General features: G+C 50.5%; 1 protein-coding gene across 5 annotated transcripts in view; it reads right to left on the bottom strand.

Annotated features, from left to right (window-relative positions):
* The window catches only part of LOC105190272 (dipeptidyl peptidase 4 omega), a 296,820-nt gene that overhangs the window by 93,786 nt on the left and 182,401 nt on the right, over window positions 1–20,633 (bottom strand). For all 5 annotated transcript variants that reach the window (XM_025303008.1, XM_025303010.1, XM_025303011.1 and 2 more), the window contains one exon: window positions 14,726–14,945. In XM_025303008.1, coding sequence (XP_025158793.1) covers window positions 14,726–14,945 — 220 coding nt within the window. The remainder of the gene's footprint in view (window positions 1–14,725; window positions 14,946–20,633) is intronic.

Here is a 20,633-nt window from a genome sequence, read left to right on the forward strand (position 1 = left end):
AGTTACGCAAGTTTATACCGGCTTCGTAATCCGAGCTTTTCGTAGTTGAAATGTATGTAAGAAATGCTCTGCGTTTACATTCACGTAGGGACAACTTTGTAAAGCGAAGCAGTGACAAAGCTCTCCCGAGGGAACGAGAGAGAGAGGGAGAGGGAGAGAGAAAGAGAGAGAGAGAGAGAGAGAGAGAGAGAGAGAGAGAGAGAGAGAGAGAGAGAGAGAGATAACATTCGTTCTTTCAGAAACTAAGTGATAATTAATATATACTTTATTACAACTGTAACAATAATTAGCAGCCGTGTCGTCGTAGACGTTGCCTCGCCCTCTCGCAATTATACATTTTACTCCGAGCGACAACTTTCTCGCTCAAAGTCCTCAAATTGCGCTGTAAATACAAAGGTAAATACACAGACGCAAATGAATTCCCCCGGCGACTCTGTATATTTGTAAATTCCGAAACTGCAAAGTTGCCGCCACCTGAGTCAGGAAACGGATGTAAATCACGGGTGCGACACGCGTCAACCGTCAGCCGAGAGGAACGTCGAGGGTGTGAACGTAACGCGAAGGAAAATCACACTGATGTGACGTAACGCGATAATTCGTAATAAGTTCCATCAGCGAAACCCGATCGCCGTTAAATAACACAACTGCGCGCTCGCTCGCTCGCTCGCTCGCTCGCTCGGCCATAATAAACGGCGCGGCGCTGCGATCCGCCGATCGTCACGCGTCACGCGATTAATAATTACTTATGTATCGCCTATGCGGACGATAATTCGTCGCGCTCGACGCTCTCCGCGAGATCGATGCTCGGGCGAAATGTGTGTACAATACAACGTGACTGAACTTCAGCGACGCGTCCCCGTAATTCGCGTTATTTATATATAAACGCGTCAGTGTCGCGCGTCGCTCGGCAGGATGCCGGGGGGAGGGGGGGGGCCACTTGCGAATTAATAATTCGCGATCAGTCTCGATGGCACGACCGGTAATGCAAAACGCGATAAACAGCTCGAAAGCAGGCCGATGTAATAATGACTGCACCGCAAACGATCCGCCAATTATTTCAATCGAGTTACGCAACGTTACGAATTGCTGCGACGCTGCCGGGCGCGAGAGTGTGAGCGCGCGCGCGCTACATTTTTATCCGGCTAACGATCGCGTCTGTTCAATTACGCAACATTCGTCCCGCGTTCGACTTGCTCGCTCTCTTTTTGCACTTTTTGCCGGTCCCCGCGGCCGGACCTTCTGGCGCGCACCTACGTCCGATAAAAATGATTCGCGCGTCGTTTTTTCGCGCGCGCACGCGGACTGCGGCTCCGGCTTTTAATTAGTTTTAATTTACTTTATCGATTCTCGGTACTGCCGTTCGCTCTCCCCCTCCCCCCTCCCGCCCCTCCCTGCGCGCTCACGCCGAACGCCGGTCGCCGCGCGTTCTTTCTATCGGTCGCGCCTGTGGCTTCTCGCATATCGAATTTCTATTACATTCGTACCCTTTTCCCGCCGCCCTTCGTCGCCGCGTCTTTCTCCCAGCCGGCTAGTTCCGTTGTTCTTATCGTCGCCGGCGCGGCGGAGAGCTCCGTTCCGATATATAATTCGGATATGCGTTCCGCCGCGCTGCTAACGGGACTGCTCCTTATTGATGCTAATGGATGCGAGCGACCGCGCGGGGGCGAATTGACTCTCTGCGCGACTCGTGGAAGCAACTCGCAAAAATGCCCGACGAATGAGTACGCGGATTTAATCAACATTGATAAGAACCTGCATCGTTAATGTTCCAGCGGCAGGACAAGTATCGTCCCTTTCATTTCGAGCGTGAGTTTCCCCGGTGGGGTGGAGGGGGAGGAGGAAGCGACTATCAGCTCCTTAAATTCCATTCCATTCCAAAGACGAAGAGAAAAAGAAAGCAAGGAGAAACAGCTCTCGGCCCTCTTCGCCCGTATCGAAAGTATCACTGTCAGGCGTTATTAGCGCGAGAAAAGGGAGCGCCACCAATGAATGTTCGGCGAAACGAGTCGCTTCTGCATTCCCGTAATGCCAATCTGCGAAAGAAGCCACTTCCGCGAGAATGTCTCCTCCCGTCGCAATCATAATAATCATCCTGAAAACCGGGCGAGCCCGAAACGACAGTTGGATGGCGGCGGGGGGGGGGGGGGAGGGAGAAGGCGCGTATCTCTATGAAATTTGCGTTTCACCTTCGCGGAAGACCACCGGCTGTATCCTTGCGCGCCCCTGCGAATCCCCCGTGTTCCCTTTATTTCCACGACCATGTTGCCTGACCACATCTTTTCTTACGGGCTTTGGACGCGCGGTATGTAAATTCCCGCGTGCAACGAGCTCTGGCTCGGTCTGTAACTCGAGATCCCTCCCGTCGAGTGTCGATCTGTACATCCTTTGTTCCGCTCGGTTCTCCTATTCATTCTCCTCTCCTCCTCCCCCCTCTTCTCTCTCTCTCTCTCTCTCTCTCTCTCTCTGGCACACTTGTTCTCTTTCGCTCCCTTTTACTCGTCAGTTTCCACCGCAACCAGTTAATATTTGCACGCGAATTTCAGCGAGAATTCGTTGAGCGGGGGGAGTGGGCGGGAGGAAGCGACGCGGCGCGATTAAACGATCAAATGGACGTATAAATGAGCGTGATTGGGCCGCGTGCGGAAACGCGAGACGCCGCCCGTTGATTTTGTGTTTTGCGTCCACTGAATTCCAGAGCGATACCGTGCCACCGGTTTATGCGCCTCGTCAAAACGTCTCGCCCCTTTCGTTCCGCCTCGTTTTCCGGAGACTTTATATTACCGGAAACGCAGCACGCTCGCGCGCGAGCTGCGACACGGCGCGTAATTGCAGAATCCTTACACAAAGGCTCGCAACTCCCAGGCAGTAAACGGGAGAAAAGACTTCACTTCGCTGAAACTCGGTGAAACCATAGTCGCTTGGGAGCAGTTAAAAGTCTAACACACACGTACCGTCGTCGCCGATGAAGCTTCGAGGAGATCATTCGACGAGGTGGTCTCCGACGAGGTGAACCTCGCATTATCGCGCCAGGTAAGACACGCTGCGCGTGTCCAAGGGTCGAGAATAAATTCTCGCGTTCTTCCGTTTCTTCTTTTTTTTATTTTTAACTATACGCTATTTATCTGGCGTCGCCCGACGTCACGTATGGCTGCGTCGGAGTGGGCACTTTTGATTTGTTCGCCACTTTAGGAAGCCTCGTTAAAGTTTCTTTCGAGGGCGAGAATGGCTCGGCTCCAAGCGCAGGTCGAGCTTTGCCTGTTGCGGTGGGAGTTCGGCGCAACCTACCATCGCGTTCGTGCAAGTTGAGCTTCGCGTCTCTGTCCGTCGAAACGGAAATTATACCGACGGCTGCGGCAACGAAAATTCCGAATTATTATCCTCGCCACTTTTCAGCGCGGGTCAATTATGCCGCGGCACTTTGCGGCTCGGAAAAGTACGCTAATCGCGACATGCCGGCGCGGAAAATGTAGCCTCATTCTCGGCGGAAAATTTGTAACATTTGTCTGGGGAAATTAGAAAGCGCGCCGAGCATCTTTGAAGCAACGTTAATTACTCCATGTACAAACGCTATGTGTTTTTCCACAAAGGTGTGGCCTCCCGATTACCGGCGACGATCAAAGAGACGAAATTGCAATTTCGGTGCAATTTTCAATTAGCCGTTTGATCGGTCGCAAATAACGCACGCGCGTGCAAACTCGTATCTGTACATAAATCGTACCAGCGCAATTCGAGGGAAGTCCGTAAAAATTACATGTAAACTTCAATAATTTAATGTACCGGCGAAGCAATCTAAAAATGTGCATACACGACCGTCGTTATTCCTGCGTCCATCCAAGAATTCCCATTTTTTTTATTCACGCGGTCTCTCACGACTGGATCGAAAAGAGCCATCGCGCACTGCAGCAAACCTCTCGGGTTTTCAACCCGAAAACCATTAAACGATAACTCAATGATTTTCACAAAAATCTCTCGCACAGAATATCCTGAGAATGAGCGCAAAAATTCTGATGGATTTGCTGATGGAGAAAGATCGTAATAATTTCACTGAAAATTGATCCTCCAAATTTGTATACTCTACTCACGACGCAACTGCCGATCACTCACGACACTTTTGAGAAAATCACCAAAACTTTTGCGCTCGTTATCCAACGCGAATGGACGCACGTAAATGGACTGAAATTGCGGACATTTTGGACACGCAGGAAACATGTTTCCCGCGCGATTCTACTCTCGACGCCTAGAGCCTGCGGTCTCCGCCGCCCCGCAGACGCTGCAATTCTGGAACACCCTGTGTGCACGGAGAAAGAACTTCCGGCCAGCCGGCTGACCGTTTTAATCCACGAGTTTTATCTCCCGCGGGATAGAAACAGATTTAATCAGCGGCCATTATGCGCGCTCTCACCGTGAACGATACGACTACTACGCGGCCGAAGTTTCTTCGGCACTTCCCGCAGCGGGAGGAAGAGCCGGCCTGGTTACCAATTACCACCTCGAAACTCACCCCTCGTTTCTTCGTATTGTATCTTAATTAACGGTACTTTTTAGAGGGTTCCGCTAATATAATGGCCGTCGCTCCCGGCAGCAAACCCGGCAATTATTCTCTCCCCCCTTTTTTTTTTCCTCCTATCCTTCACGCGAAGCCCGCTGTGCAGTTCTTCGGCTTTCCGCGGCTTTCGAATTGCTGATTATATTCGGCGCGCGGAAATCTCGGAGAATCGAGTTTCTTGCAGATTTCTAAGGGCTGGACGACCCCCTCTGCCTCTCGAACTTTTGAAGGTCTAACCAATTAACCAGCGAGCGCCGCGTGACTTCTTCGTTTCTCCATTTTATAAATTTCCCTCGAGTTATCTCGCAACAGCCCGGCAATTCGTACGGGAAGACACACCGCTGTTTCTCGCGCATTTTTCTCGCGCAGAACTCGAGAATGCGCTTCGTTTCCGCAATTATACGGTTAAATTTGCAAGCAATTGACACTCACAGCCAGTCGAGGACTTCAATAATGGATCGTTTAAAGAAGCCCCACGGCGGCAACGAACGGCCTGGCGAACACAAGGCGACCTGGTCGTGCGACTTGGTCGCCGAAACTTCGGCTCATCTTTCCGTAATTAATCGAGGAATGCTCGCAATCCATCATCGGCCACGCGCGCGCGCCACATCGGAATCTTAATCGTCGTTTATCGGCGAGACGTTTAGCCCTGGAAGATGGTGGCCGTTCGTAATCGGGGAATCTCATATAGGCGGTAATTAGCGGACGTAGATCGTGCAGTGTCGTCGGTCTGTCGAGCGGCGGCGGCGGCGGCGGCGGCGGCGGCGGGAGATCCGAGCTATTGTCGCAAATTGCGAGCCTGCGATGCCGCTTACGTTTAGCGTGCGCCATGCCGTACGCCGACGGTGCAGCCGCGACGCTAATTTCCCCCTGCGTATACAGACCATCGATTACCGGCGTTACACGCGGCAGACACGATTCTAACCCTTTCGACCTCTCTCGTAGAGTGATATATTTGCCGGCAACTTCGTCGCCAAGTTCGACCCGACGCGCGTTATTATCGCGTATCTACGGTATGTACGCGTGCACTCGCCCGCAAAAGTCGGCTTCGGCACGATAACGGCCGTGATAACGAGGGCACCGGGTCGTTTTGTCGCGACTAAGAACTGCTGCTAGCCACGGATAAGATAAATATAAATAGTCCCAGTAACCGGACGTTTCAGCGTAGATCGTCACGAAAGATACAATTTTGAAATTTTCAAAAATCAGCAAGTTAACAAAACTCAGGGCGCTATTGTAAAAATATGTTCTTGAGACTAAACAGAGCAAAGAAGTCTAGTACCACTTTTTCTTCCGACAACTAGTTAGCGAGATAAGTTAAATATTGAAAAAGTTTACAAGTTTTCCTTAAATATCTCAAAAAATGTTAGGTAAATAAAAAAATGTTTCAGACGAAAATTGTTCAAATTAACGGCTAAAAAAAGATGATATAATAAAAAAATTGGAGTATCCATTTAAGATTTTTATGTTGATCTTGATTGGACTTTTCAAGGTTATCCCAAGGTCAAATTCATAGCGTCAGTAATTAGATCCTTTGCCTGAGGCTACAACTTTTGTCTGAAATATTTTTCTCTAAAGTGTCGCGTTAACGAAAAAATCGGGTGACCCGGGTGGTCTGAAACACCCAGTATAATATTAAGAATGAAATTTTGATATAAATGTTTACATTTATTCGGAAACTTTAGATTCCCTTAAGTAGAGAAAAATTATTCAAACCAATGTATATATTATTAATGAAATATTTACACACAAATAATGAAGCGCATTAATAGACCAGTGACCGGACAGTTGAAATAGGTTATGGCCCAGTATTCGGATATAATTTGTCCCAGTGTTCTGATGGCAATTAGAAAATTAGTGTATGCTAACGGGAAATAATATAAATACAGATGCTACCTCTTAATGAATTTATTAACGATTCACCATTATCTTGCCAAACAAAATAGGGGTGCGAACTTATTTAATTAATTTTTATTTTGACACAAAAATATCAAATTGGATATATTCTTTTCCAAACTAATTGTCAAATATTGGAGTTCTTTTTATAACAGTTATTCATTATACGTGCATTCGTTATCGTTAAGATAAATAGTAAATGTTTTTTCTTCTCAAAGTGGCCGGATACTGGGATTACACGTTTACCTTAAATATTGGCTGTTCATTCGAACAGGAGTGTAAAATCAGAAAATCTTTACGTTTCTGCCGCGAAACCTCCGAATAATCGAGCACACCGAATAATTCCGTCAGCGGGATCGATCCTGATGGTTTGAGGAGCATCTCGCTGCATGGCGTCCGAGTCGTGCCGCAATTAAGAAGCGCGACACGCGGAGCTTCGGCTGCGCCTTTCCTCCGTCGGCCGTTTCCTTCTCCCGCGGAACGCTCCGGCCGAATGAAGAAGTACAAAGACCGATAATGCGTATAAAACGCGCGGTTCGGGAACTTAAGTGCGAAGTAAGCGGAGCGCGATATCAGATATGCGAGCCACGTCTTTCCGTCTTTGCGCGATGATCTCTTACGGTCACGTACGACGGTCACGCCGCTCGATACGGAAGAGTTAAGCGGTTTAACAATTTATATAACTCCTCGCGTTATCTTAGACGTGATGGGTTTATCGATCGTCTCCGATGCCCCTTTGCTTGCGCAATTCGCCGCGTAATCGATACGACACACTTTCCCGCCGGTTATTCGCGACTTTACGCGCGAGATCGCGCGTACGTACGTATGACGATACGTTCCGCGGAGCGCCGTGGGCTTCGCAATTTACGATGTTTGCAACGATCTAACTCTTGTTACAAAGTTCCGCGTAGCGGCGGCTGCTTGTAAGTCGGCCGGGTTTTTGCATAAAACGGATCAAGCGATCGTCCGCGTCTAACTCGCGTCGCCGGCGATCCTCGCGATGCCATTAACATCCCGCGTTGTTGCACGCCGTGCAAAAATAAGGCCGCGGCGACGCTCGGATAATAACGACGACGACGACGCACGAGCGACATAAAACTCCTCCCGATCGAGTTTCAGCGGAATATACGTCGCGGAAACGTCGTCGTCGGGTCCGCTTGGGCGCGCGGTACGCGCGCTCGAGTAAACGTCGTTTCCATTCTTTTCTGCGCGACGATTTGGCTGAAAGAGCGAGAGCGTGACGTAAAATATTCACTTTATCGCGCGCGCGCGCCCGGCCGTCCAATTTGAGCGAGCACGTGCGAAACGGACCGAGGTGCGTTTCGCGCAAAATTCACGGCACAGTCGGAAGTACAGTCGGAGTGATTAGCTGGCCGCAAACGGCCGCGCGGGAGCGGACGAATTTTCGTCACAACTTGGCGCCATCCGCTTGTACAAGGAACGTACAAGGAGTGCCTCAGGCGCGCCAGATATCCTTTCGAAATCGCGCTTTTATTCGCTTCGATTCGAGAGAGACAGGTGGCGGAACCTTTCAGCCCCGCGGAGCCACTTTAACGGAAACTTCTGGGCGAAACCGTCGCCTTCCTCCCCCTCTCCCCCGCCCGTCCCCCCCCCTCCCGTCGTCGTAACGCATTTACGCCCTGTCTCCCCGGCAGTACCGGAAATGACGGGATAAAACCCAGCAACGCACTGTCGACTTTGTTTCCCGGGAGTTACCCCGTTAAGCCCCGTTGACGTTCCGCCGGCTGTATTCTCGACGATGATAGAAAAGAGCCGGTCCGGCGATAATGATTACTTTCGCGAACGCGGCCCGTTCTTTCAGTCTACCGGGCGTGCGCGTAAAAACGGCACGCGCGAAATAAGGGAGATGTGCAATTTTCAATATTAATTTGAGACACTCATTAATGCGCGCGCGCGCGCGTATCTACAATGGACATGCAACGTTTTAAAACATTTGCGCGCACCTCTAATTAACCTCGCGCGCGGCCATATAATTGCCCACGTTTCCGATAAAACACGCAGTCGCATTATCGGGGAATTCACTCGTCGCGAGAGAGAAGGACGGTTAATTAGCAAGAAGGCGGACGAATGAAAGGCACAGATGCAGTCTGCCTCGTGCTTTCGCGAAACGCAATCAACGCTGCGACATGCGATATGAAAGTTTTTTTTCAGGAAGCTAGTTTACAAATGACAAAAACGAAGCGAGGGAGGGTAACGTTGAAGAAAAAGAGGAAGGGATCGGAAAACGAGAGAGAGCGAGAGAGAGAGAGAGAGAGAGAGCACGAATAATCAACGTAATTTTCAACGAGGGAGGTCGATCTTCATCGAAAGCACGAAACGACGACTCGAAGCCAAAGGGCGGGCTCTGTGCGAACGGGCGAGGGTGATTCGGATATCTCGAGAATGCGATGAGTTATCGATGAGCGATGCCGAGCGCTATTCCCGAGAGCAGAGAGGAGCGATAAAATAGCGTCGTACTTGCGCTCACACCTTCGTTAATTCATCATGCCGGAGTTCGGTTGTTCTTACTCGCCGCGCGCGGCATCGACCAGCCTCGAGATTGATTATCGGGCTTGCCGCGGTGGCGGTAGGCCGACGCATCAACGCGACTGTGCGCGATTAAGGAACGCCATGTTGCGGATAATCGAGCGTCTGTACGTCGAATGAAAAACGACGTCTCGTCGACTGGTTGTCGTCGCGTCGAGCCGAGGGGGCTCGAGCGCGCTTTCGCGCGCGAACGTGTGTGCCATTCGCAAACTGCCACAATCAGCCAGGCCAGCGCAGATTCCTCCGCGCGCGGTTATCCTTTACACGCGCGATCAGTAACGCGGAAACACTCGACGTAATATCCAATTATGCGTCCGTAGAGGCTGCACGCGCCTCAGCAGTTAGGCTGCTGCAATTTTGCCGCGGTTGTAAGAGCCCGCCGCACGAGCTCTCTCGCGGTGGGAACCGCGGCTGCCGTCGCATTATTGTCCTCGTGATCGATAAATGACACCAGACACCGCGACACGAGAGAGGCGAATTGCAGAAGGGATCGCCTTGACACCGACGGCCATAATTCGCGCCGCTCGTAACTCCGGTCTAATTCAGCGCGCCGTAATAACGCGAAACGACGCTTTCGAACGCACGGCTCTCTCCGCGTCGCTAACGCGTGTCGTGAAAATTTCCAAAGTGAGCGCGGTGTCTGGTATCTCGGAATTGGCGAGCACTGGATATATATATATATACAGGGTGTTTCAGACTACCCGGGTCACCCCGGGTTTTTCGTAAACGCGACATTTTAGAGAATGCTCTACTTTTTGTTAATTTATCGATCTTTCGAAATTTCAAAATCATCAAATTAACAAAAGTCAGGGCGCTATTGTAACAATATATTCTTGAGACCAAGTAGAATAGAAAAGTCTAGTACCATTTTTTTTTATCCCGACAAACAGTTAGCGAGATATCGTAAGTTAAATATTGAAAAAGTTACCAAGTTATCCTTAAATATCACAAAAAAATATTAGGCGAATAAAAAAATGTTTCAGACAAAAGTTGTTCAAATTAATTGGTGGAAAAAGACGGTGTAATAAAAAATTGGAGTTTCCATTCGAGATTTTTATGTTGATTTCGACTGGGCTTTCCAAGGTCATCCCCAGGTCAAATTTATAGCATCAGTAAATAGATTCTTTGAAGCCCTACAACTTTTGTCTGAAACATTTTTCTCTAAAATGTCGCGTTTACGACAAAATCGGGTGACCCGGGTGGTCTGAAACATCCTATACATATATATATATATATATATATATATGATATATATATAAACCAAATATCCGGGCTGATGAATTGCAGCTCGCGAGAAGATTCATTGGCTCCATTGGAAGCGTCGCTTCCACGCGCGTCTTAAGCATCGTGATTCGCGATTCACGTGCCGACGACGACCTTTCACCTTTTCAGCGCCGGGATTATACGTATTTGAGTGCGCACACCCCCGAAACCTCAGGTTTATCAGCGAACGCATGCGGCGGCTCAACCGCGCCCCTTCCGTTAGCCCAATTTGCCGCGGACTAAATGGTGGCTGCGGTTGTGTCTAGCGTGAAACTCTCATCAACCAGCATGATTACCGCTATAGAGCACACCTTTCGCGCTCTCTTCCGTCCGCAAACCGCCAGCAGGGCGGACGCCTGCAGAGCTGTCCTAGTTCGGGAAACGACCCTGACCTCGGGAGATATCGGAACTGTCGCGATAATAGCGATAATGTTCAGACAACGGCGCGTTTCCGTGTCGAAAGGGACAGTTTGTGGCGGATTTTCCTTCAGACCGGCACAAAGCTGGTCTTTACGACAAAAGACGCGAACATGTCGGTAGATTTCTCTCTCTCTCTCTCTCTCTCTCTCTAAAGCGCGAATTTAATAAATGTTTCACAAATACGGGTGGACGCGACAGTACATTGCAGTGACAGTTAAGTGGGAATTTCTCACTCTGGATGAAATTATGCGAACGTCAAATTACGCATGTTACTCGCGTCCCGATTAATTTGTGTCCCGAAAATGAATACGAATGGATATGACCCAAAGTATCCCTTTTTTCCTTTTTTTTTTTCGTCGAAAACTCACGTGTCAAAATACAATTTTATTATACGTCATTAATTCTCCCCGTAACACGAATCTGCACTTTGACGTTAGTATAAATTTTTATCAACGCCGCGCGTTAGTGTGTGCGACAAGATGTGGCAAATCCGAATATATTTTCCGATGCCGCATACACACACACACACACACACACACACACACACACACGCACACACGCACAAGACTGTGAAAAATAACAGTTACGTCCCCTGTCAGAAAAATCCCAATCTCAGGAATTTAAATTTCGATCATTCATGCACGCGCGATGCTCGGCAGCTGAATTTTGACATTTTTCGTTCACAACGAGATGATCTCCACTCTCTCTCTCTCTCTCTCTTTCTCTCTCTGCCCCAACCACTGTACTTGACCGCATATTAACGCGCGGTACCCAAGCTATTATTAACTGGATAAATCAACCGGCGCACGCGCACACATACACACAGATTCGACTTCCACCGTTAGAGAGAAAAACATAAGAAAAAGGAAAGGAAAGAAGAGAGATCGTTACGAAAGAGAGAGACACGAAATAAGACGCCGGCAAAGAGGAGAAGGATTCGAAATGGCAAGAGGATTCTCGGCAGACGCCATTAATACGCTTTACTGTACGTGCGTTTCTCTGATTCCTTGGCCGAAATGGACTCGACCTCGTTAATTCTTAAGAGGCGCCCCGTCGCCGCGGGCTATAAGAGGGAAGAGAAACAAATTACGAAGAGAGAAAAAGGGAGGGGGAGAGAGAGAGAGAGAGAGAGAGCGTGCGCGCATGAGAAAGGAGGGGAAGGAGAGCAGACGAGGAAGATAAGAAAGATCTTTCGAATCGTGCATTACTTCCACGCATCGTCCGTGTCGTAATAATATATCGATCGTCGCGTTCGGGGCCGAGATATACATTTACCGTGTTTACCGTAATCACTACGGATGCGCGCGGAAATTTATCATCGTTAAAGGGCGAAATCGCCGAGGAGAAATAACGCGGTGTAACGGCGATATCTGCGCCGGTCAGTTGCAGATCGGTTGCGAGTTCGCCAACTCGCCGATTCCCGCACTCATGCCGCCTCATGAAGCATTCGGCACAAATTCCCCGAGAAGAATTCTCAGTTGAAGAATCGGGCGAGCAAACGGTCGCAGGCGGATGCCGACAGACCGCGAGGCGTCCTGAGCGGAAACTTAGCTCCATCGGCGCACTTCACGGAGTTGCACTTGAGCGGCATGTCGCCGCTCCGGAGCAGAACTCGCCGCAACATCAAAACCACCGCGAGATCAAAACAAACGTGACGCTTCGCCGGCGCGGTGTCAGCGACTCTCGGGGGTGGGGATCTGAGAAGCAACCACTGATAAGGAACATCCGCTGAGTGTGTGTCTCCGATTTCGACGAAATTTGGCATATTTGTAGAGCAGTCCAAAATAAGAGACCCCATATTTTTGTTATCGGCAATGACTCAGATTTAAGGAATGAAACCCTGCCCCTCAAAGTTTCGTCCTCAAAGTTTATGCTATCCCGACAATTATTGCGGATAGAAGAGAACTTTTTAAACCAAACTTGTACGCTTTCTCATGCTGCACAATTTTTGTCCAAAAGGTTTCTTCCCACCTGGTAATTATATGATATATCGAGATAGCATAAAGGGGATGAAACTTTGAAGGGCAGTCTCACCCCTTGAACCTGAGCCATATTACCGATAACAAAAATATAGGTCTCTTATTTTTGGCTACTCTACAAATATACCAAGTTTCGTCGAAATCGGAGACACACCTCGCGGATGTTCCTTGTGAGAAGGACAATGAGATCGGGAGGCCGAGAGACGGCTCGGCCACTCTCAGGAAACGACACCGGGCTGGCTGGTTCTACCGATCTACTACCGGCGACTGATCTACTATCGGCGCTCCATAACATAGTGGAGGTGTAAAGGGAAGAGAAAAAAACTCTCACCGCAACTTAACGTTGCAGAGTAGCGCAGCAGTCCTCTCCGCGAGAGCCGGATAGCGAAAGCCCGGATATCGCCGAAGCGAAATCGATGCGGTTTGCGCGCACGTTTATCGATTTCCCGATTTTCCGATTTCCCTCCTCGGCCCTCCTTCTCCCTGCTGTTCTTTCTCTTTTTCGCCGCCCAGCGATATCGTGCGGCGAGGCAAGTTCGAATACGCCCTTTAGCCACGGCGGCAGCCGTGCTTATGGGTCGACCGCGCTCGGTACTGTTCGTGCTCGTCGTTTGATGCAAATTCGTTGTAAAATCGCGCGCGCGAACGAGCGCGACGGCACTCTTGAACGGCTGGGTCGCGCGTTTAATTTCGCTCTCGGTGGCGGGGAAAATCCACGCGGATTTTCCCCGCGGTCGGAATTACTCGCGCGCGCGCGCGAGAGAGAGAGGGAGAGCTGCGCGAGGAGGCCTGTAACGCGCAAGCGCGAGCGCGGCCTCATGACGTTTCCGAGCAAAAAGAATTAAGCGCGATAGTGGGAAGATACTAGCTGCACGTAAATCCATTAAAACCCGTCTTTTGTTCCCGACCTGACGAAAGGATTTATAGGCTGACGCCGGTGTCGGCGGTTGCGCCGTAACAAAGACAAATGGATCCGTGAATGAAGTAGAATGGACGCCGCCTCAAATATAAAATTAATTTGAACTTCATACTTCTCTCTCGGCAGGATCGCGGCGCGGCGCGGCAGGCCGCGAGGCGGCACAACGCTGCGATGCGCCATTCACGCGCGGAAAAAAGTCATATAAATATTCGCCGACGGGGCCGTATCCGCTTTGTGCGCTCCCGGTCGCGTGAATCATTTATTATCCTCTTTTGCTGTTATATGATACGGCCAGCGGCGGCGCGCAAGGGCGACGCGAGGGGCGCGAGGGGCGCGTGGGGCGAGCGTGAAAAACTGACGGACTGACATACGTTCCGTGATATAATTTGACGTCCCGTTCTCGCGGAAGCGCGGGTCCTCCTCGCTCGCGCGCGCGACTTTTGTCTCGCGGGAGATTTATGATTTATGATAATTTTGTCGCACGGCGAAACGGGAAATTGCACGGCCAAATTGGCGCGCACAAAAGCGAGCCGACGCCGAAGCGCAGCGAGGCGAGACACGCCCGACGTGCGAAAGCGAACTCTCGCACGTCCAAGGAATTTCGCGTCCGGCTGCCCCTCATTCAATGGCTCAGCGTCCTCGCGAACTGCGGACGGCCGCAGTATCGACTGATCTCTAAGGCGGAAGTGTACAATGAGCGTTCGCTTGAACCGTGAGAAACATTTGACGGACGCTACTCGTCGGACGTCGGCGTCATGTTGGGCCAAGAGGAGGTGCTCCGCGAAGTGTACATCTTGGCGCCTTCTCTCGGCCATTGAATACCGATGGAACAAGTTCCGGCGTCCTCCAGAATTTCAGAAGCCTCGGCCGCTCGGAAAGTCCGAAGCGGCGAGAGCGGCGCGCAGCCTTGCGTGTACGTAAACAGCGCGGTACGACTCGAATTAATTAGCCTTCGGGAAGCGGCGGCGCGTCCCCGCCGACTCGACTCGTGTTCAAAGTTCCCGGATTCTCGGCGAATGAAAACGGCGACGGGCGCCATCACGGCAGCCGACGCTACCAGCTGTTTCTCACGCAGCGCGCGCGCGCGCGCGCGCGAGGAGGCGAAAAGATGGGATTTTATTCCCGCCGAGCGGAAAACAAAGGCACTGTACTTACCGCTGATCCACGTGCCGTTGAAGCTCTGGGGAGCTAACGAACCGGAGAGCCATTCCGACAGAGAGATGCCAGACGCGCCGTCCGCCGTGGACGCCGAAGTGCCGGGCTTGCCGGTCAAAAGGATCGCCGCCGCGATCACCAAAGCCAGCACGATTATAACGACGAGGCCGCAGACGAGCAAACGCCGCCGATATCGCTGCTTGTTTTTCGTCATGAGGTCCTGCAACAAACACGCGCGAGATTTACCGTTATTGTTATCGTTATTATTATTATTATTATTATTATTATTATTATTATTATTATTACTGCGAGCAGCGAGATTTCGTTGAATCGTGCGTATTGCAAAATCCGCACTCACGAAGAGCGAGCCGTGCAGCGGCGAAATAGTTACGTCGCTGTCGAAAAATCCAAATGACCGTATTTCCAGTGGGGAGGGATTAATCTGGTTTTATAAACAATGTATTATGAAAGCATGTATGAGCGAAAATGCACACACACGCACGCGTCCAGCCATCGGTAGGATGGTAGGAAATCGCAGCGCCATTAATGGCGGATGATTAGGAACGTCCGTTAGATTTTGCAATGCGAACCGAATGAAACGACGGAGCATCCATACGACTAATGAATGCCCGCGCGGTCAGCTTTCGACGTTTAAATTAGGAATAATACCGCAATTATTATGCGGCCGCATAGCTTGGGAAGCTGAAATCGCGGGCGTTCGGGTTCATCAGTCGCGCGCGCATTTATCGTAATTGTTTTGCAGTCACTGTAAACAGACGTAGAAAACGCGCGTGAACATATTTCGCTTTAGCAACCGACCGCTTGATTTATATCAGCATTTGTTTGTTCAACATTTTAATTAAAATGTTGCATGCGTGCCGCGTCGCCGGCATGAATGAAGTTCCCTCGGTATGGAGAAAAGTTTCATAATACCGTCGAAATATCAGCGCGCTCCAAGCGTGTAACCGAAATGATTAATACATCTCAAGAGCGAGTGTTCAATCGAGCCGCCCGTGCAACTCCCACAGCCTCTGTATTAAAAAAAAAAAAGAAAAAAAAAAAGGAAAAAAAAGCAGGCGGACACACATGCGTGCGTGCGTGCGTGCATGCGTGCATGCATGCGCATCGTTACGCTCCGGTTTTCTCTCCGTTCGGAACGACGCGGCCTTTCCGCACGTCGAATGCGCGCGCGCCCGACGGATTACGTCGTAAAGTTTTCGGAAGCATATCTCATAACATCGCAAAGAATCCACCTCCGGCGCGTTAAATGAGCCAGTTAGGATTCCGCACGTCCGGGGAAAGTTCGAACACCGTGGGCTCCCTTTTCGGGGACGATGTGCTCTCTCGAACGCGGCTAGTGAGAGATATGGCGGTGCCGCGCGATCGCGATATGAGAAATAGCCGTGGAGGGAATGGAAGAGGAATGGGCTGTTTCTACGTAAGCCCGGGGTCTTATCGAGAATTGGATTTCGTATTTCTGGAAAAATAAAAGCCGCCGCCGCCGCCGCCGCCGCGGCGCGCGATGGAGCGGCAGCAATTGGCCGGTCCCGTATTTATAAATCATTTTTATCAAAATTAAATTTGATCTCTCAGCGCGGCGGGCGTTATCAGGTCGCGACGTGAGACCTCATTTATCCGGACTCGGCCGAGCCCGGCCGAGATCGAATCGCGACTGTCGATCGTTTATTAATTAGAGCGAGCGCGCACCTCGCGTTACAACTCTTTCACGTTTGCGCACCGCGATCGATGGCGGGGCGGACGAGCATCGGCGCGACGGCGCCGGATCGGACTTTTCCTCTCTCAGTCCGACGTTCCTTCCTTTCCGTTCATTTTCAGCCGTCGCGCGAACGCGACGACTCGAGCGTTATCAATTAGTACGAACTCCCGCGCGCGCCTTCCGCATCCAGGTTGCGCGACCTTCCGCTGTTCACGCATCGCAATCGATAGCAGAAACGAACGCTCGCGCGACGATGGATCAGATTTGTCCTTGATCTGACGTTTCTTCCTTTTCTCATTCGTTTGCGCTCGCGCGGATACACACGTTAACAGCGTGATTTACGAACGCGCGCACGAGCGGCGGCTCGACGGCACTGGAATAGCCTTTTCTTACGAGGAGCGGAAGAGCAGTTTTTGCGCGGCTCGGCGTTTGATCCGCCGTCGCGTTTTCGCAATTTTTCCATTTATTATGTGTCGGTGAGATGTGGCTAAATGGAGGCCCGACCACGGCGCGTGCCGAAACGGAGGCTGAATTTTAACGAGACGACGAAAAGGGCTGGTAATCGGGTTTCTCGATCGTTACGCGAACACCGAGAGCGGCTTTTAGCCGCACCGAGCGAGTAAATCGGAAGACGTCCGAAATGTGTCCCTCGGCTTGTCACATCGAGAGAGAGAGAGAGAGAGAGAGAGAGAGAGCGAGCAATTTCTTCCCTCGTTTGTGCGCATCGGAGTATCAATTTCGCGCCTTCCGCTCGAGCAACATGACTTTCCGGGAGACGGGCTTGTCAATAAAGCCGCCGCGGTTCGTTTCTTACGAATCGCGAATCCCCCCCAGCGCGCTTCTTTCAATCAACAGCCGACGCATTCGCATGCGCTATTCATTGCTATTAAAACGAGCCCGCTATAGACTGCGGATTCTAATTAACTCCGCGGGTTCTTACAATTTCGCGCCGTCGTTACCGCTATCAGTCGTCCGTGCGCATGCGCGCGCGCGCGCGGTCTAATCAAAAAGTAACCGTGCAGTCTTTCAGTCGATTATCGTTCCCCCCTCGTCGCGCATTCGTCCTCGCCGTCGTTCCGCCGTCTGAATGCAGTTTGAACAGCGTGCTCTCGGTAATGGTATTACGTGCAAAGTGCCGCAATATCGAACGCGTTTGCTTTTACTTCCGCGAGCGTGACCTCTAGATAGACTATGTACAAGTCGCAGCTCAACCCGCTATCTGTTTTGTAGATGTGTGTCTGTGTGTGTATGTGTGTGTGTGTGTGCGCGCGCGCGCGAGCACGGACGGATGTTTCTCTGTATTACACGCCATCGAAAGGTCGAATTGCCTATCTAAAGTGTCTCGAGTGTCCGCCTTCGCACGTATTCCCTTTGAATCCGGCATATCGCTCGCTAAAATTCACCGGCGAGGCAGAGTTTCACGCGCAGCGCGGCCGGCGCGGAATTTCGCGTGCAAACCCGACGAAGAAATGTTCACGCCCGCGCGGTGATCGCGCGGATAATCGCGCAGCGAGACAATAATCGTTCGCCGAGAATTCTCGGCTTCTCCGCGCGCGTTTCGCCGCAGCGACGTAGACGTGGTCGTAGTCGTCGATACGGCCGACGACGCATCACGAGAAACAACGCACGAAAGAGATCCTCGAATGACACGACGTCGACGTCGACGTCGACGTCGGGTATTTGCACAGCGAACGTTATTGCGTGGAAATAAATCCGCTCCCCGTGCGCGTTTTCAATATCCGCTTTGCTTAACATTTCGCCCGCGCTGCCCTTGGCGGAACCTTGCCGCAATATCGCCGATGGAGGTCGTCAACTAGTTTGAGCGGAAACGAATTTTTCGTTTCGCCAAGTCGGCGCACATTCCGCGGGACATTGTTTCTCAAACTATGGAGATCCGCAACTTCGTTTCCGCGAATATACCCCGGGCTCTTTTCCCTCTCCTCGCCGCGCGCCCGATTCCCAAGGATTACTCAATCCGAGATTTCCGAGACGCGCGATCCGCGTGTGAGAGGGCAAAATTTCAAGTACTCACGCGAGCACGAATAATCCGCTTCAACGCGGCGCATCAATAAGCGGCGGAACAAAGTAAGGTAATAGTCCATCTCTAATGCGATTTACAATTACAATATTAAATCCTGCTTGGAGCGGCAATATTAGTTAACAAAGCTCGAAAACTCACCATACGGTTGATCAACGACCAGCTTCCCACGGCTCGGCTTCAGCACAGCCGAGTGCTGAATGTTGAAAGCAACAATGCCGAGAGGACGAATTCACACGTTCGCTCGTTAGCGAGCGCTCGTGGAGGGGGAATAAAACCAAACGCAAGGTGACTTTCGAGAGCTCTACTAATAACGATATTGGACGACTCGTAAATAACGCGAAGGGCCGCGCGAAGATAACAAATATATTTCTTTGTTCCAAACGCACACAGGGGGAGAGCTCTGCGAGTCATTGTCGCGATAACGATACAGTGCCGCGAACGATACCACGTTTCTTTTTCTTTTTTTTGTTTTTCATACACACGTGTGAGATGAAAGTTTTGAAAAAAATTTCTTGACTGGACGCGACAAATGTAATAATATTCACACATCTCTAGAAAACTGTCGCTTGTTGTGCGAAATTCTTCACGCTTTTCGAGTAAAGCATTAAATTAAATTAAATCGCGCGCGCGTGGAGCTAAAGATATATATCGAGCCAGATATTATTAAGTTGTAAAGAGGAAACGCACGACTGTGGGCGCTTATACGAAAAAAAGAAAACAAGGCCGTATGCTCCCGACGAAGCATCGTTATCGTCGTTGTAAAATTTCGAGAAGCATTTCGCCGCGCTGCAAGTGTAATTTACACACGATCGATAAACGCCCGCGTCTTCCTCTTCTTCTTGTTTTTCTTCTTCCTTTCCTTTGCTCGCGCCTTCGGCGCGATGAGTGAGCACTACTGTAGAATTTACTGTCTTCGGACGTGTATGACGGGGCACGCGGCGCTGCGGAATCACGCTCATACTTTATCTCGAGAATATTGATTTTCGCGGTCGTTGCGTGAACCACGCCGGCGAGGCGGGCTCACGTGCAAAAGGAGCTAAAAAATTTAGCAGGTGTGATGGAAGCCGGCCTGGCCCGACGCCAAGTACACTATCGCGCTTTGAGGATCCATAATTTGTAACTGAGCCGTCAACCTGGCGTATTGTTATCGAGGGTCTCGCTGTTCGCTGAGGTCCTCGTTGTTCGCGAGGCCAAGTGTGAGCGCAGGTCCCGCCGCAACTTTGCCCGCCGCGCCGTCGAAAACAAAAAGGACGAACAAAGCAAGGAAAAAATGAAGAAGAAGAAGAAGAAGAAGAAGAAGGACGCGGGTATTGGAAACTGATACATTTCGTTGACGTATGGTAATGTCTTCTCTATCACTGCGACGTGGGACGGGAGCAAGTTGACACACGGTTACCGCGACGCGCCAGTACGCGACGTTTGCGCGAAGGCACGTGTAATTTTAAATAATATATCGCTACTTTAAAGGGAAAGAGAGAGAGAGAGAGAGAGAGAGATTCCGAAACGATACGGATTAACCGTGACAGTCGAACCTCCGGTGATTCCGTGTGTTTTTATTTCGGGGCGCGGAGGATCGCGTTCGCCGTGTAATTTCGAGAAATCCCGCCAGATTGAATTAAATCGATTGAACTGCATCGCGACAAATCGATCGTTACCACCGGAAGGTTAATTTCTCGCAGAATGTTCGCAGAATTAATTGAATGAAGCTGGATATCATACACATACACACACACACACACACACACACATATATTAGAATGCATGTCGAGTATAAATACCTCCTCGCGAGGATTATTACGAATTTTTATAGCAAAGGGAATAAAAAGGGAAGAAAGAAGCAAACGCAAGCGCGCGCACAAAAACGCCATTGTCGCGCAGGAAAAAAATACGCGCGCGCGCGCGGCAAGATACAGCTTAATCGCGTTATCGGAGTGAAACTTCGATATCGGACGCGTGACGCGTAAATACGCGCGCGACGCAATTCGGAGAATTCGATTATGATTTGCTCTCGCAGTCCTATACCCTCGGAAATTAAGGTATTTGCTGCAATCGCACGTCGCCCCGTCAACGATATCCGGCGAATGACACACGCGACACACACAGTAAATCTCGTTGGATCCCATTGAACGGAATAAGCTATGCCGCGCACA

Source organism: Harpegnathos saltator, unplaced genomic scaffold (genome assembly GCF_003227715.2).
Source record: "Harpegnathos saltator strain DR-91 unplaced genomic scaffold, Hsal_v8.6 scaffold522, whole genome shotgun sequence".
In the NCBI taxonomy this organism is placed as follows: Eukaryota; Metazoa; Arthropoda; class Insecta; order Hymenoptera; family Formicidae; genus Harpegnathos; species Harpegnathos saltator.